We start from the raw sequence: 15,081 nt of genomic DNA on the forward strand, positions 1-15,081 counted from the left end.
TTCTTAAATATTGAAATTGTCTTACTTGATAGTACGGACCGACAAATCATCCACTCAGATTATCATTTCATGTCCATATATTTATTAATTAATTATATTTATTGAAAGCTTGTGAAGCTAAATAAATGTAATTATTTGGCCTAAAATCTATAACTGAAATTGAAATGATTACTTTGTGACTGTATAATATCTATTATTATTATTGTTTTTTTAAATCCTGTGATATTGCTATATAGGCAATATAAACATAATGTGAAGTCAGTATTTATGTGTGAAAATATTTAACACATTGCAACATAAACGGTAAAAAAAACTATCTACAATAGGGTCCTTAAACAAAAACTACATGCAATAAACATGTATGATGACATATGATAAATTAATAAACCATTTTTATTTTTGTATTTCAACTCTAAGTAAATAAAAAGTATGCAAACTACAAATATTAGCACACATATCAATATGTTCTGAAGCTGTGGATATATTTATGCAAACAATAAGCGCGAGCTGTCGGAACGAATCAGCTTTTGTGAACCGGTTCGACCGAATCGTCGAAAAGATTCGATTCAAACGAACGATTCGTCAAGCGCTACTTCTTTCAGTACGGCTGGTGCATTGTGGGATCGAAACGAATTGCATTGTGGGTTGGCACGCCATCAATACTACAGTTTCATACTTGCGCGCCTTGTTCATTTCGCAGCGTTGAGATGATTGCACTAAAGGCTTCATGACTAATAGAGTGCTTTAAGATAGCTTTCGGACGTCAAATGCAAAATGCCAAATTTTTGTGCCGCTCCGAACTGTACCAGGAAAAGCACCCAGTCCGATTTAGCTTTCTTTAGGTTTCCAAGGGATCCGGAGAGGTACGACTCTTTTTTTTTTACAGCTTCAGAACATTATCCCTGTCGTTTTGTGTTAATTAAACATGAGAGTAACGCTTCCCGAGGAAGTACATCAAATTTGCACGTGAGAACCGGTGATGGTTTGCTGAAGTGCAGTTAGTTAGTGCCTGCTGACATGATATCACATATTTATACGTTTGAATCACTATGATTGCATCTGCTTTTTTTGATTTAAAAAAAGGTTAACACAAGGTTAGTGTCTGTTACAGTGAGGATGGTGTAAAGTAGACAGTTCATGTGCCTGTTCTGCCTTTTTGTATAGATGCAGATTACATAAAGAAAAAAGAGATCCTTGTAGGTGTTTGTACTCAAGAATAATTTAATGCGCTTGTAATATACTATAGTGCTTCGTTTATATGTGTTGAATGATTATAGCCACTTCTAACCTGTTAGAATTTATTAATACAAAAGTATCTTGTCAACCGAAATCTAGCATTTATATTGGGAAAAAATACCTTCTGCAGTAGTTTTCATCAACAATATTAGTGTGTGAGTGTGTTTTGTTCCCTAAACCCGTGAATAAGTGTTTTCCACCAAAGAAAAATGTTACGCAAGAAATGAGTCATTGTGTGTTTCTTATAACTTTATTTGCACAGATGCAGGCTGTGGGTGGAGAACTGTCGCCGGGCAGATCTGGAGGAGAAAACTCCCGATCAGCTGAACAAGCACTACCGACTGTGTGCGAAGCACTTTGAACCAGCCATGATATGCAAAACTGTAATGCACTGTAATTTCATAATTGTTGTTTTAAAAATGACAAGCATTTAACGTTCCTCGTGGTACAGGAACCCTGATGTTTTAGCATGTTATCTGAACAGCCAAGGTTTTTTTGTTGCTGTGTTTTTCAGAGCCCTTACAGGACAGTATTGAGGGACACCGCTATTCCCACGATTTTTGATTTAACCAGCCACCTCGGCAATCCTCACAGCAGACACCGCAAACGCATCAAAGTTCTGGTACACTACTTTTTTTGCTAAATCGCCTGCATTTGTTGTTAAGCTGCACACTAAGATTTTTCTGCAAAGCATTATGTTGCATATCGTTAGTGATAAGGTAATGCACTGAAATGGATAGTTCGCCCAAAAATGCACGTTTTGTCATTAATTACTCGCCCTCACGCCGCTCCACGACCTTTGTTCTTCTTCTGAACAAGCATTAAGGTATTTTCGATGAAATCTGAGTGCTATCTGACCTTGCATAGGCAGCAAGACGACTGACAAACATAGTAAGGGCATTGTTAAAATAGTCCATGTACTTTTTATAAAGCTACAAGAATACTTATTGTGGGCAAAGAACGCTTTCTGTATTCAATAAAGCACCTGGATTTCATCGAAAGTGTATTAAAGGTGATGTTGTTAAAAAGAACATTATTTTATGTATTTGGTGCAATGCAATGTTTATGTGGTTTAAAAAACACATTATTTTCCACATACTGTGCAGTTATTGTTTCTCCTCTAAGCCCCTCCTTCTGAAACGGGTCGATTTGGACAAACTCATCATAAAAAAAACAAGAGTCCAGCTGTCCAGTGTGTTGTGATTGGCCGAATGCCTCAATCATTTGGTGGAAATGTTACGCCCCGTAACATAACATGATGCTGCGTCCCGGCGCCGTGACACCAAAACAATAAAACACATTGCAAATGAGGCATTTGTGGCATCCAGCGGAGACATGATTACTGATTATCATGACTCAGTACTGTCTCTTTACGTGATGGGTTTCATCACGCCTCGTAAACATAACACCATGTCTGCATTCGTGATTGGAGAAACAACAAGCAATAAGAATACAGTTAGAATTAGCCCATAGTCTCTGCGCACAGCTAGCATAGGCTGCTAGGTTCAAATAGTCCTCCTTAAATGCGCTGCACTTACCTGAATGTTTGAGTCGAACTGTTTTGGGACGGTGTCGTAAATACAACTTTACCACTGATGTCCTCTTTTTGACGCACAAAGAAAGAAGTTTCACTTTTACCCGTACTGGTAGCCAGAATAATAGCTCCGCTTTCTTTCTTTGCATAAACATGTGAGTGGTGTTATGAAAGCATGGCCGTGTGGACAAGTCATAACTTTTATAAACGGTACCTCTTTGGTTTTTGAGACTTTAGTCTTTGCAACCTATTAAGGGATCTAATGTATGCACTGACAGCTTGTAGCACTCCAAAGAGAAAGGAACATTTTTAATCGCATAGTACGAGCCCTTTAATTTGTGTTCTGAAGATAAAGGTGTTGGTTTTCAGCAATATGATGAGGACGAGTGAGCTGCGTGAGCTATCGTTTTAATACTATAAATCAGGACACGATTTTATCATTTTTGTAATTTATGACACTTTGCATTCCTGTTTTCCTCAGACAGATGAAGAGGTCCAGAAAATCAAAGAAAGACGATGTAAGTGAGATATAGTTGATTTATTACACTTCTCTGCAGAATATTTGATTCCGATTGGTCTATTGCAACCTTTTAGCAGTCATTTTTAATATTTGCTGTTGCTTATGGCAACTCCGTTTATATATCGCTCTGTTCCTCTGGGTAAATAAAACTCATTAAACTGATTTCTTTGTTAACTGATTAAAATTGTAGCTCTGAATGATTACGGCTTTGAACATTTGTGCCTCTGTTTCTTTAGTGGAGTCTTCAATTGAACAGCTGCTCTCGAAAAAAGACTGTGACGCTCAGGACGACGGCGAAAACGCGGATGACATCCCTCAACTGACGCCCGAGCAAAAAGACCTGAGAGAATTCTTAAGGTCTGCCTTTGAAGTCATGGTTTTAATAGGCAGGCAGAACTTTCCGTTCGGTTGCAAAGCAAGAGAAGATGAGATGCGCTCTGAGGAGGAGCGCTTCTTTAGTACAGGTAACTTTCAAGCGCTAATTGAGAACCGTATTAGCGCTGGTGACGAGTTTCTTCGGAGGAGATTCGAGTCAGCGGCTGTTAATGAGGAATATTGTTCGGCCGTCCAGCGGAGGCAGCTTCTGGAGGTCTGTGAGAGATGCGTGCGTGAGGAGATCCTTCAGCAAGCGCGGGAATGCCGCTTCTTCTCCATCGTCACTGGGGAGTTAGTGGAGTTTCCCGAAGGAGAGCACCTGCCCATATTCCTGCGCTTTGTAGACCAGGCCAACACTCTTCGAGAGGAGTTCATAGAGTTCCTCTCGTTTGAAGGAGAGGAGGTCGCTGTTTCTGAGAGGTTGGAGTCTCGGCTGACTAAAGGATGGGGCTTGAGTATGGAGCACTGCAGAGGACAAGCGCATGCGGGATCTGGGATACTTGGCACCAAGATGAAGGTCATCGCTGCCCAGCTCAAGGACAAATATCCCATGGCGGTGATCACACCAACTTCCACCTGCGCACTTAATGTTCATCTTGCCAATGGCATGCCATTGACTGGAGTGCAAGATGTGATGTGCATTCTGAAGAAGACGAATGCGTTTTTTACAGCTTCTCCTTTGCTGCAGAGTGAACTTGATAATGCTATCTCCATCCTCTGTCAGGGAAACCTAGAAAAAGAGAGCGTTCTCAAAGAGGGCTCTCGTTCCACCTGGACTGATCTTCATAACGTCTTTGAGATGGCCGTGGATTTGATGGAGCCGCTTCTGCTGTGCATGGACAGCATACACGACAATGAGGATCTGAAGTGGAACGACCAAATCACCAGTGACGCTTACGCCATTTCTGAGGCCTTGGCAGACTTCGAGTTCATCGTGACGTTGGTTATTTTAAAGAATGCGTTGTCTTTTACGAGAGCTTTTGGCAAGAACCTGCAAGGAGAAACCATCGACGTGTTTTTTGCCGCCAACAGCCTAACGGCAGTGCTGCATTCGCTGCACGAGGTTTCGGACAATCTGGAGGTATACCACGAATTCTGGTTTGAAGAGGCTGTCAGTTTAGCGACCGCAATGGAGATCCCGGTGAGAGTCCCGAGGTTGTTTCTCAGGAAGCAGCAGGCGGTGGAGACCGTGGAAATACAGGCGGAGTCTTTTTTCAAGGAGTATCTTACGCTTCCCGTTATGGAGTACATCACGCAGGAGGTCAAGGAGATCTTCTCCGAGAATCATCTCAAGGCGCTCAAGTGCTTGTCTCTCGTCCCCGCGGTTATGGGACAGATGAGGTTCAACACCTCTGAGGAGACCCATGCGGACATTTACAGGAGCGATTTGCCCCATCCTGACACGCTGCCTGCCGAACTGCATTGTTGGAGGATAAAATGGAAACACAGAGGGAAAGAAGTAAGCTTGCCGTGCACCATTCACGAAACCCTCCAGCACTCCGATGTCAAGTTCTTCCCTAATGTCAATGCGTTTCTGAAAATATTAGCCACGTTGCCTGTGCTGAAGCTTGATGGGAGTCACGGTGAAACCGCACAAAGACGTTTACAGGCTTACCTCTCGGACACTGCGGTAAACCAAAGATGTAAGAATCTGGCTGTGCTGAACATCAACTATCATATAAAGACAGACCTGGAAGAAATGGTTCAGTGTTATTTAAAAACATACCCAGAAGAAAGTGAGAGTGATTAACAGGACTGCAAAAATCTTTCAAATGGAATTGTGATAAGTTGTGTAATTGATTATTTTCATGTGTCTTTTCTCCACGAAGAAATATAGTACTATTTTTACATTTGTGAGGACCATCAACGAGATTCACCATGTAAGCGTTTGAAAATCAGCTATTAAAGACACGTTTTGCGTTTGTATAAACTGGTCCGAGGTGTAAATAAAATGAAAGCACTTTTGATGCTGTCTTTTATAATGGTGTCGTTTCTTTGCGATGTATACACTACGGCAGCTGCTATTAATTACGAGTAGTCGCATCCAAAATAAAGGTTTTTGAAAATATTTACACATGTATACATTTATGTATTTATATTCATATTCTTATATATGTGTGTGTGTATATGTATGGGTATGTAAACTCTTAACATTTTCATATATACATGCATGTGTTGTCTATATATACATAATGAATATACACAGTAGGCACGTATTATGTAAACAACAACGTTTATTTTGGATACGATTAATCATTTGACAGCACTACTTTGTATGGCTATAAAAAATTATAAAAAGATCTCATTAGTTAATGTTACATTATGATGCATTAAGCAACAGTTGCTACAATATCTTTTGTTAGTGTTAGTGTTATTTAATAAAATACAATTCTATTTTTAGACAACAGATTTAACCAGATCTGTTTTAGTCTGGCTGCAGTATATCTAACTTAACATGAAAATTCAAAAGACGCACAGTCTTTTGGAGACACATTATGCCATCTATTGTATTTTATTTATTTTACAGAGTGCAGTAACCAATAAATGAAACCAAATAGGCTTTATAGCAAGACCACTGTGCCAGTTTATTTCAAGCCTTTTTTTATAATGTTTAGTAAGTATTTGGTAAATGCAAGAAAATGCCCTTTGCAATGCAGATGCCAAATGCTTAATTTAAATTTAAGAAATGAAATGTTAAACAGTGCATAAATAGCATCTGTTGCTTTTTGTTTTTAGAGTCAATTCCTCTTCGGACCTCGAGAGAGCAGCATTTGCAAGTATGTATTTTACTGTGATTTTAAACGGCTTTGGTGTCTGTACATGGGTGGGTTTTATTCTAATAAAAAGATTTATTATAATAAAACATAGCAGGAAACCACCAAACAGCTCACATAGATTTAAGAAGGTTTGTATCCACGCAAATAGGATAATGCACACTGTTGCTAATTACTACTTACTATTTAGAGGGAAAGGGAAAAAGTGTGGAAATTTGAGTACAGTGAACAGCAGGCCAAACAGATTGTGCATGATGTATCCTCTCATCCAAAAAGTCCATTAGAAAGGTTTGCATGGTCTCTGATATCAGGGGTTTTTTTTTCCTTCTCACTTTTCCGCTTTGAAATCTGCTTCTGGAATTTCTGGCATGATATTTTGATTGGGGGTAAGGCATTGCTTTCTAGTTTGGCCGTGTGTTGTGGATGCAATGTGAGTTAGATGCAGAGCACTAGCAGCATGCACTGAGCTAACTGCCCCACCCCGTGCTATGGGTTACACAATGTAACACACATGCTGCACATGCAACACATACTGCTATCACTGCAGGCACCACTAGATGGTATGTTGAACACATGTAAGAATGAAAAGAACAAAAGAAAAGTGGGTGTAGCAGTTCATTCATGCAGAGTCCATGGGATATTCAACCCAAATTTGATAGATAGATAAATTTGATTTCGTGTGTATGTGTGTGTATATATATATATATATATATATATATATATATATATATATATATATATATATATATATATACACACATACACACGAAATAATGAAAGTTTTATTAGGTTTTTATTGTGTTAGTGGACTGCATATTAGCTTTTTAACCTAATTAAAAAAACCTAAATGCAATTAGATTTTTTGGTTTGAATGCACAATAAAAAAAACATGCTTTTTGAAAATGGTTAAAATCGGATACTTTCGTATATTCATGGCCGTACAGAAATGTAAAACTACAGCCAGAATTTTCTTTCAGTTGGCCAAAATAACACCTAATGCAAAGTTGCAAACAATCACTGTATATGTAGGAAACCTTTTATATATTCAAGGGTGGGAATGATGTTTTTTCTTTGTGTCTTTTAATGCTGAAGGTGCGTTCTCGTAGTTATTCATATAATAATAGACGTTATAAAAACAGTTGTGCATTATTACATGTTTTATAGGTCCGGTTGACATCTCCAAAATGCAACAAACAGCTCTCGTCTTGTCATTGCATGAGATTTTCAGATCAACAAGTCCCAGACTCGTGCAGCGGAAAGGATGAAGCGGTGGGTGGATGTGGATGTGGATGTGTGTCGGTCTTGAAATGGTTAAACGAGCGGCGTCTCCACCCGATGCTGCCCAGACGCTGACGGCTGCAGGTGATAGTTCATCCGCAGACCACGAGCGTTTTCCGAGGAAACACGGGAACCGGTGTCTAGCCATACAGCCGCCGAAAGAGGTGTCCTCTCTGTGAACAACATTTTTTGTTTGCATCTGAAGCGGAGAGCAAACAAGCACATCGAAAATACTCTGCCGAGGCAAGTGCGCAAGCGCGTGCGCCAAGATACAGGGGATTTTAACACTCTGGAAGGATTTCTCCCCTCTGAAGAGACATTCAAAGGATAAAAACTAATTCTGTATATATTCTGCACGCGTTGTGGTCCTCATTTCTGAACCGTTTCTCTTAAGATTCAAGCCTTCGCCTCGTCGTTATCGATCATGGCATGGCCCTGTATCACCAGGGCTTGCTGCATCAACCGCTTCTGGAGTGAGCTGGACAAAGGTGACATTGCAGTGCCTTTGGTTTTCACGAAGTATTCGGATGTGGCCGAAGTGCAGCATCTGCACCCCCAGCCCAAGCCGTTGATATCGCAGAAGCCGGTCCTCGCGGAGTCCCAGCCTGCCCACGGCGCTCACCAGGAGGCGTCGACCAGGGCGACTCACGCCGATGCCGCAGCAGCAGCAGCAGCATCTCAAGACGGCTCCGGCGCTTCCGTGATGCGCGAGGATTTCAGAGCCTGGAGCGTGCGTCCGGAACGAAGCTGCAAACCCAGAAACGAGTTTCAGCCATCGAAGGCCCCGTTCAGCACCGTGACTCAGTACCAGAAAGATTACAAACCGTGGCCCATTCCGAAAAGGGGAGATCACCCGTGGATCCCCAAACCCAGTCCTGCTGCGCCCTGCAAGGCTGAGAGCAAGCTCTCCAAACAGGAGCAGGCCGCTGCTGAGGTGGAAACCGGCGTGGAAAAATGCGAGATCGAAGAAAAGCAGCACGAGAAAGAGAGCAAAGACAGGAGAAAGAAGGTGGACAAAAAAGAGCATGTGTCAGAGGGGATCAAAATGGAGCAAGGGGTTGCAGTGGAGGGAAAGAGGAGGTCGGCTGCAGATGCTCTCAACAGGCAGATCAAGGAGGAAGTCAACTCTGGAAGTTCTTATAGGTAAATACAGCACAAATCTGCTTCGTTTTTAGGCCCTAAATAACGTCGGCGTGTTAAGTAATCCTACTCCTGTGATATAATGTCTCGTTCGCATCTTGCCATTTTAGAAAAAAATATGAATAGATATTTTTTGGAATGGAAATATTCTCAGTATCTAGGCGTTCTGAGATTACTGGGATGGGCTGGTTCCCAGCTAACAATGTTTCAGTTCACAGAACATCCTGGGAAGTTTGGTTTATGGTTATAATTAAAATAAAACGAATAAAGTATGTAAAATAAAACTCGGTTATTTATTAGAGATATAAAGTATGTATGCATATGATTACTTTTACTTTAAGGTTATCACATATATATATATATATATATATAAAACTCGGTATATTTATATATATATAGAGATATACAGGAGCCATACCAGTCCTTGTCCTGTTCATTCTTTTTTTATTGCCTTGCATTTGATGATCAACATTATTTGTAATCCTGCTTTCTACATATCTCCATTTAAAAACCCAACATATGCTAATTTCTACAGCATCATTGGTTCTTAAAATGTACAAATTGAGGGCTTTAATTCTGTGTAGTCTAGAATTAGGGGGAACCAAACCTGGTCATAAAAACTCTTATTGATTATCTACAAATACCAAGTACTTTTCTATTTCGGTATTAAACTTAAGAGTCAGTATATATCAGATCACTGCAGGTAATGTATATCCTCTGAAACAAAAGATCAATGAACCTTATCTAAGCACAAGACAGAGGGAAAGATTAAGATCCAGTCTTTGAAAAATATCAAGTCACCAGTGTGATTTCCTCTCTGTGGGTGTCTACCCCAAAATATGTTGAGTCATTCTAGATTTTTCAGATCATTTTGTGCACGCTCACTCTGCATAAATCTGTGATACAACAGATGCACCTCGGTGTCCCAATTTGTCCTAATTTTTTTTTACAAGGCGTCTGTTTAGTTTGAGTAATTATGCTGAATATTGAGTCTTTAACTAGGCCAGATTCTCAACATCAGGTGCCATCAAAATAAAACATATATTGCCACAAATGGATGCCGATCCATTTGTCAAGTTACTGGTTTTGGCCGTCAGTGAACCACACGTTTATTATTTATGATTACATGTGTCATTTTTTATTTACAATATCTCTTTGTTCCTCCAGGACGGAGTTTAAGGCTTACAGAGATATCAAACCAGTGAAACCCATCAAAGCGAAGTCTCAGTACAAACTCCTGGTGGAGGAGAAGACCAGCCTGGAGACCAGTTACAGCGCCACCTTTAAAGGAGAGCAGGTCAAACCTCAGGCCACAGACAACAAGCTGCTGGAGCGCCGTCGGATACGAAGCCTGTACAGTGAACCTAGCAAAGACTCCAGCAAGGTAGGATGCTTTCTCAGGTCACTGGTTTGTGACCGAACACTACATTTGTTGAGCTGTATTGCCCTGTATTATTATTATTATAATGATGAAATGAATCTTTAATTAGATATGAGGGTAATCATAAGAGTGAGTGATGAAATTGTACCGCAAGAGTATGAATGTTTCTGAAATATTTTATTAATATAGGGCTCCAACATCTGCCAGTGTAATGCTATCAGTTCTAAGATAGAAAAAGCCTTAAAAGGACAGTTCATTCCATGTTTGTGTTGTATGTATATTACAGAATTTAGTCTAATTTCATTTGAATTATCATAAATTAGATTATTATAATAATAATTATAATCAGTTATTAATTTTTGCATATATATATATATATAATAAAGTTATTTTAGTATTATTTATAATTTATTACAGTTAGATTTCATGTTTTCAGATTTTCATTTAATGTGCTTGTCATTTGCATTAGTTTTTGTTAACATTCCTGTAGTTATATTTTATTTACATTTTTTGTTCCAATTTTAGTTTTAGTAATCTTTTTTTGTAATCTATTTAGTACATCTAATTTTAGAAACTTATTTCAGTTATTTTATGACACAAAAGTTTCATTTATTTACATATAAGTTTTTCATTTTATATTTTCTTTTATTTTGTTTCAGCTTCATTTCAATTAATGAAAACTTTTAGAACATTTCTTATAGTTTTACCATAGCAACACTGACTGCATGACTTATTTTGTCAGAAGATGTTTTAAAGAATTATTTTGGTTGATATTTGCCATGCAATTCAGTGAGCATTTCCTAAAAATGTACCCATCCTCAGACCATCCAAGATTTTTATCCTTCATCAGAACAGATTAAAAAATGTAGCATGATACCACTTTCTCACCAGTGGATCCTCTGCAGTGAATGGGTGCCGTCATATCAAGAGTCCAAACAGCTGATAAAAATATCAGAATAATCCACAAGTGAGTCACACCACTCCAGTCCATCAATGTATTGTGAAACGTACAAACTTCTCCTAATCTGTTCCAATTAAAAAAAAAAGCAGGTTTAAATCATGGATGGCTTGTGGCTTGAAGTAAATTCAAGATGATCTCAATAATACCAATTATCTTTAATCTTTAAAAAATTAAGTAAATGATCGAATCAAAATAAATATGTTTCTGTTCCGTGTAGTATATTATTCAAAATTTCTTATATAGGGCTTGAGGATGAATGAACAGTTGGTCAAATCCTTCTTTTCGATGTAAAAACGAGTTTGTTGAAACAAGGAGAGTTTTCCAGTGTTGATGTGCATGTAATGTGTTGATGTAGCCCCTCCCTCTCTCACTCTCATAGGACTGTTCTGACAGTGACAGCAGCTCTGTTCTGTAGTCAGGTGTGTTCAGTGATTCTTTTGGACAGCATGGATCTAGAGTATTTCACCATACAGCCGCACCATCACGGAGATCCTCAGTGGGACTGATTCTAATTAAATCCTCTTCACAATGAGGATTTGCTGAACACTATGCTATTTATTTATTTTTTGCATGAAACAACAGTACCTTCACTATCAAGAGGGGCTCTATTTGGCTTCCACTTTAACAGAATACAAATGATTTCCGCAAGGTTACCGGCTTCAGAAACACGGAGCAGAAGTGGTTGAGTGCCAAAAGATACTAATAGGGCCGCACTCCATTAGTATCAAAACTAATCTCACATTGATCACCGCGATCGTGCTATTGTGCAAGGCTAGAATACGGAAACCTTGCAAAATAGCTGAAATCTTCCATAATGGGAACGTAAAGGTAAAAGAGTCACATATTATATATGTTATATATAAACCTTTGTGACAATCGATAGCTTGCTTTAAAGGACTTGGCTTAGATACAAGCTGTCATCAAAAACTAACTGCATCTCTTTTTTTGAGTATGCAGAACAAATCACCTTTTGTTTTATACACATCATCTGCATTTAGCACATTGAATACGGCCCGGAAATCACATCCTAACACGTATTTCTGTCATGAGATACTAACTTGGATGCCACAATACTAATTGAAACATGATTCACATTTTGAGAATTATTTTATTGACATCATTTCAAATGTACAGTTTGCACTGGAGGGCCAATGATTGTGTTTCTGTTGCACACTTTTCCTGTTTATTTATTTGTTTTCTAACTGCGTGGCGCTCACAAGGCCTGAGCGCTTACCGTAAAGGTTTGTGGGTAAAAATGAAAAAACTCAAAAACTTGGAGAAATATATGCCCACTAAGGTTGCATTTATTTGATCAAAAATATTACAGAAAAAACTGTGATACTGTTAAGTATTATTATTATTATTATTATTATTATTATTAATATTCAAAGTAATTGTTTGCTATTTAAAATGTAATTTATTCCTGTAATGGCAGTATACTCAAATCTTAAAATTACATATTTTTCCATGATACATTTTTTCTGGATTATTTGATAAATTTAAAGTAATTAAAAAAATTATAAAAATGTTGTTAAAATCCCTTTTTTTGTCCTTGCGGAATAAATAAATATTACTGACCCCAAATTTTACAACTTCAGTGTATATTGTAAAAGTAATAAAGCATTTATTTTTCTTGATTTTTTTTTAAACAAACAGGAATAGTTAAATGTATAATATATGACAGTTTAATGTATACTGGTAGTTTATTCATGCGTGTTGTTTTGCAGTTTGGAATAATGCACCAAATGTCTCAATTTTTGTTCCTGTAGGTGGAGAGGCATAATATATCACTTTCCAAGCCAAAAAAGACAACAAGCCATAGCAAAACAGTGAAAAAAGCAAAGGAGAAGCCAGTCGCTGGGAGCCAAGCCAAGAAGAAAACCTCAGTGAGCAACCAGGAGCCAAAGCCAGAGGGAGGGGTCACCAAGAAAAGCAAAGAAATGATCAACAGACTAGCCGAGGCAAAAGATTAAGTGCACTTTTGCGTTTGGGGGGGTTGAGGAGGCTATAATACAGAATAGAGGACTCTCATCCCCTTGTTCATGACCTTACTCTAATGGCCCGACTCTGATGGTGTCTTTACCTACCTATTGTAGTGGATCAAGGCTTGTCTGCTTGATTTGTCTTGACTGTGTGGCCACTGTCCAGTCTATAATGAATCTATCTTTGCTTTTGCCCCGCGTCTGCTCCCTTTCCATATACATCAATAGCTTTCTCTGTGGCAAAGATGATTCACCGATCCTTGTTGCATGCTGCCTCTGAGCATATGGCCATATGCCTTATTATATAAGATAAGGTTTTTGCTTTATCTTGCACTGAAAGATATTTACTGCAAACATTAATGGTCTTTTCTTTCAAGCAATCTAATGTGATATGGACTTCAGAGTATACGGACCACTCTAATTAGATGCACCGATAGCATTGCTCAAACACTAAGATGTAATATTTGTCACCTCACAGTTGGATTATACCAATGTTGTATTCCTCACAAACGATCAACAATGAACACGAGAACGTCTCTGTATCTCAAACTGCATGTGACACCTGAACGTAGCAGTTAGGAGCCTTACGGGTCCACAGGAGCACCATGTCTAACAAACGAACACGATCCAGCTGTGCTATTTGAGTATTTCACTTCGTTCGACAACAGTGCCGGTCATTTTTAAACCAACCGAGGCATGGTCTCTCTTAAAAGTGTTATTGTTACCTTGTAGTGTAGAGCGTTATGCTATGGAGACCTATTTACGCTTAGCTTGCTCTGCTCTCAATAAAGCAATGTTCAGATGTGCTCTCATATGCATCATGCTATGTAATAAGAGAATTTGCTGATAAACCTAAACCTGCAAAACTGCCTGCTGTAAAATGGATGATTGAATGGGGAAGAATGCTGCTGAGCATACAGCTGAGGTCCGTGTGATTGACAGACAGAAGCATGCCCTTCATAGTCACCTGTATGTTAATCATCATTCTGACCCGATCTGGTCTGGAGGGGTGAGAGCCCTCTCAGTGTAAATCTACAGCCTCTTGGTCCCGAGCTCCTCCTGGGTTGTCCTACACGTGCTGTGCACACCATTCTAGGTGCTATCCTCAAGCTATGCTTTCCATAACAGTAGTGCCTGTATATTGAGCAACATAGGGCCATCAGATGTCCAAGTGGTAATTCTAAGTGTGATGTGCTTGTGTTGTGAGCTTGCATTGAATGAAATTGATTAAAATTATTAAAGCAATACACTGGTGGTGTGGTTTGTTGCTTTGAACGGTGGAGGTTGATCGTTCTCAAGACATCATGTTTTTAATGGAAAACGGCCTTGTGCAACACATCTATCGATGGATCTATTTATGTGTCTGTCCGTCATCACATATGTGTGTGATTGTACTTTATTTAGGAATAAAACACGCTAGAATATACAGTTTGTATAGTATAACAAGTCTACGAAAAAAAGTCCCCATCAAACATGGAAACACATTTGAGCATGCTTACATGAAATCATATGGCATCAAAGTTGATTAAGTTTTTGTTTTAGTTCGGGGAAAAAAAGTGTTTTTTTGACTTGAGAGCCTTCTGTAGATATGAATGAAGCATACTAAAGAAAAACCGACCCACAGTAGTTTTTATGAGACTAAATAAACTCATTTATGTAATGCTATTAATAAAACTAAAAGCATCTTACTCTTTAAAAACGCATTTCAGGCCGGTGGTGCTGCTGGCCTTCAGTGTCAGAGAAAAAAAAACCCTGCAGATGCAGTGGACTTCCAGCAGCGACTCAGTCGTCCTCACAAAATGTAATAAATAATTCAAGTCTCAGGTTCTGCATAGTGCTGGCTAATTCGAGTTCCTGCACGAATAGTGTTTGGGTGTGGCATAGTGGAAATGTATAATAT

General features: G+C 38.9%; 2 protein-coding genes across 3 annotated transcripts; both read left to right on the forward strand.

The window, feature by feature from the left end:
- The first annotated feature begins 633 nt into the window (after positions 1 to 633).
- thap12b (THAP domain containing 12b) lies at positions 634 to 5,644 on the forward strand. Its single transcript, XM_043259889.1, has 5 exons — positions 634 to 863; positions 1,499 to 1,619; positions 1,751 to 1,858; positions 3,252 to 3,288; positions 3,527 to 5,644. The coding sequence occupies exons 1-5, from the start codon at positions 775 to 777 to the stop codon at positions 5,413 to 5,415; spliced, it is 2,244 nt and encodes a 747-aa protein (XP_043115824.1). The 5' UTR covers positions 634 to 774; the 3' UTR covers positions 5,416 to 5,644.
- A 1,597-nt stretch (positions 5,645 to 7,241) lies between these two features.
- Positions 7,242 to 14,426, forward strand: map6b (microtubule-associated protein 6b). 2 transcript variants are annotated; one of them, XM_043258203.1, is made up of 4 exons: positions 7,242 to 8,860; positions 10,025 to 10,241; positions 11,579 to 11,618; positions 12,969 to 13,103. In XM_043258203.1, the coding sequence occupies exons 1-3, from the start codon at positions 8,142 to 8,144 to the stop codon at positions 11,612 to 11,614; spliced, it is 972 nt and encodes a 323-aa protein (XP_043114138.1). In that variant the 5' UTR covers positions 7,242 to 8,141; the 3' UTR covers positions 11,615 to 11,618; positions 12,969 to 13,103. The 2 variants fall into 2 exon arrangements, with proteins under 2 accessions (XP_043114138.1, XP_043114137.1); XM_043258202.1 differs by lacking the exon at positions 11,579 to 11,618 and having other exon boundaries at positions 7,250 to 8,860; positions 12,969 to 14,426.
- Positions 14,427 to 15,081: the final 655 nt, after the last annotated feature.

The sequence above is a fragment of the Puntigrus tetrazona genome, chromosome 15, assembly GCF_018831695.1.
Source record: "Puntigrus tetrazona isolate hp1 chromosome 15, ASM1883169v1, whole genome shotgun sequence".
Taxonomy (NCBI): Eukaryota; Metazoa; Chordata; class Actinopteri; order Cypriniformes; family Cyprinidae; genus Puntigrus; species Puntigrus tetrazona.

What these genes read in the sequence shown, in the direction of transcription:
- map6b (XM_043258202.1), top strand. Translation starts at nt 8,142, where the DNA reads ATGGCATGGCCCTGTATCACCAGGGCTTGCTGCATCAACCGCTTCTGG. An exon ending in AACTCTGGAAGTTCTTATAG is followed by an intron (nt 8,861 to 10,024) that starts GTAAATACAGCA and finishes TTGTTCCTCCAG; the next exon opens with GACGGAGTTTAAGGCTTACA. An exon ending in CTAGCAAAGACTCCAGCAAG is followed by an intron (nt 10,242 to 12,968) that starts GTAGGATGCTTT and finishes TTGTTCCTGTAG; the next exon opens with GTGGAGAGGCATAATATATC.
- thap12b (XM_043259889.1), top strand. Translation starts at nt 775, where the DNA reads ATGCCAAATTTTTGTGCCGCTCCGAACTGTACCAGGAAAAGCACCCAG. An exon ending in TTTCCAAGGGATCCGGAGAG is followed by an intron (nt 864 to 1,498) that starts GTACGACTCTTT and finishes TTATTTGCACAG; the next exon opens with ATGCAGGCTGTGGGTGGAGA. An exon ending in GAAAATCAAAGAAAGACGAT is followed by an intron (nt 3,289 to 3,526) that starts GTAAGTGAGATA and finishes CTGTTTCTTTAG; the next exon opens with TGGAGTCTTCAATTGAACAG.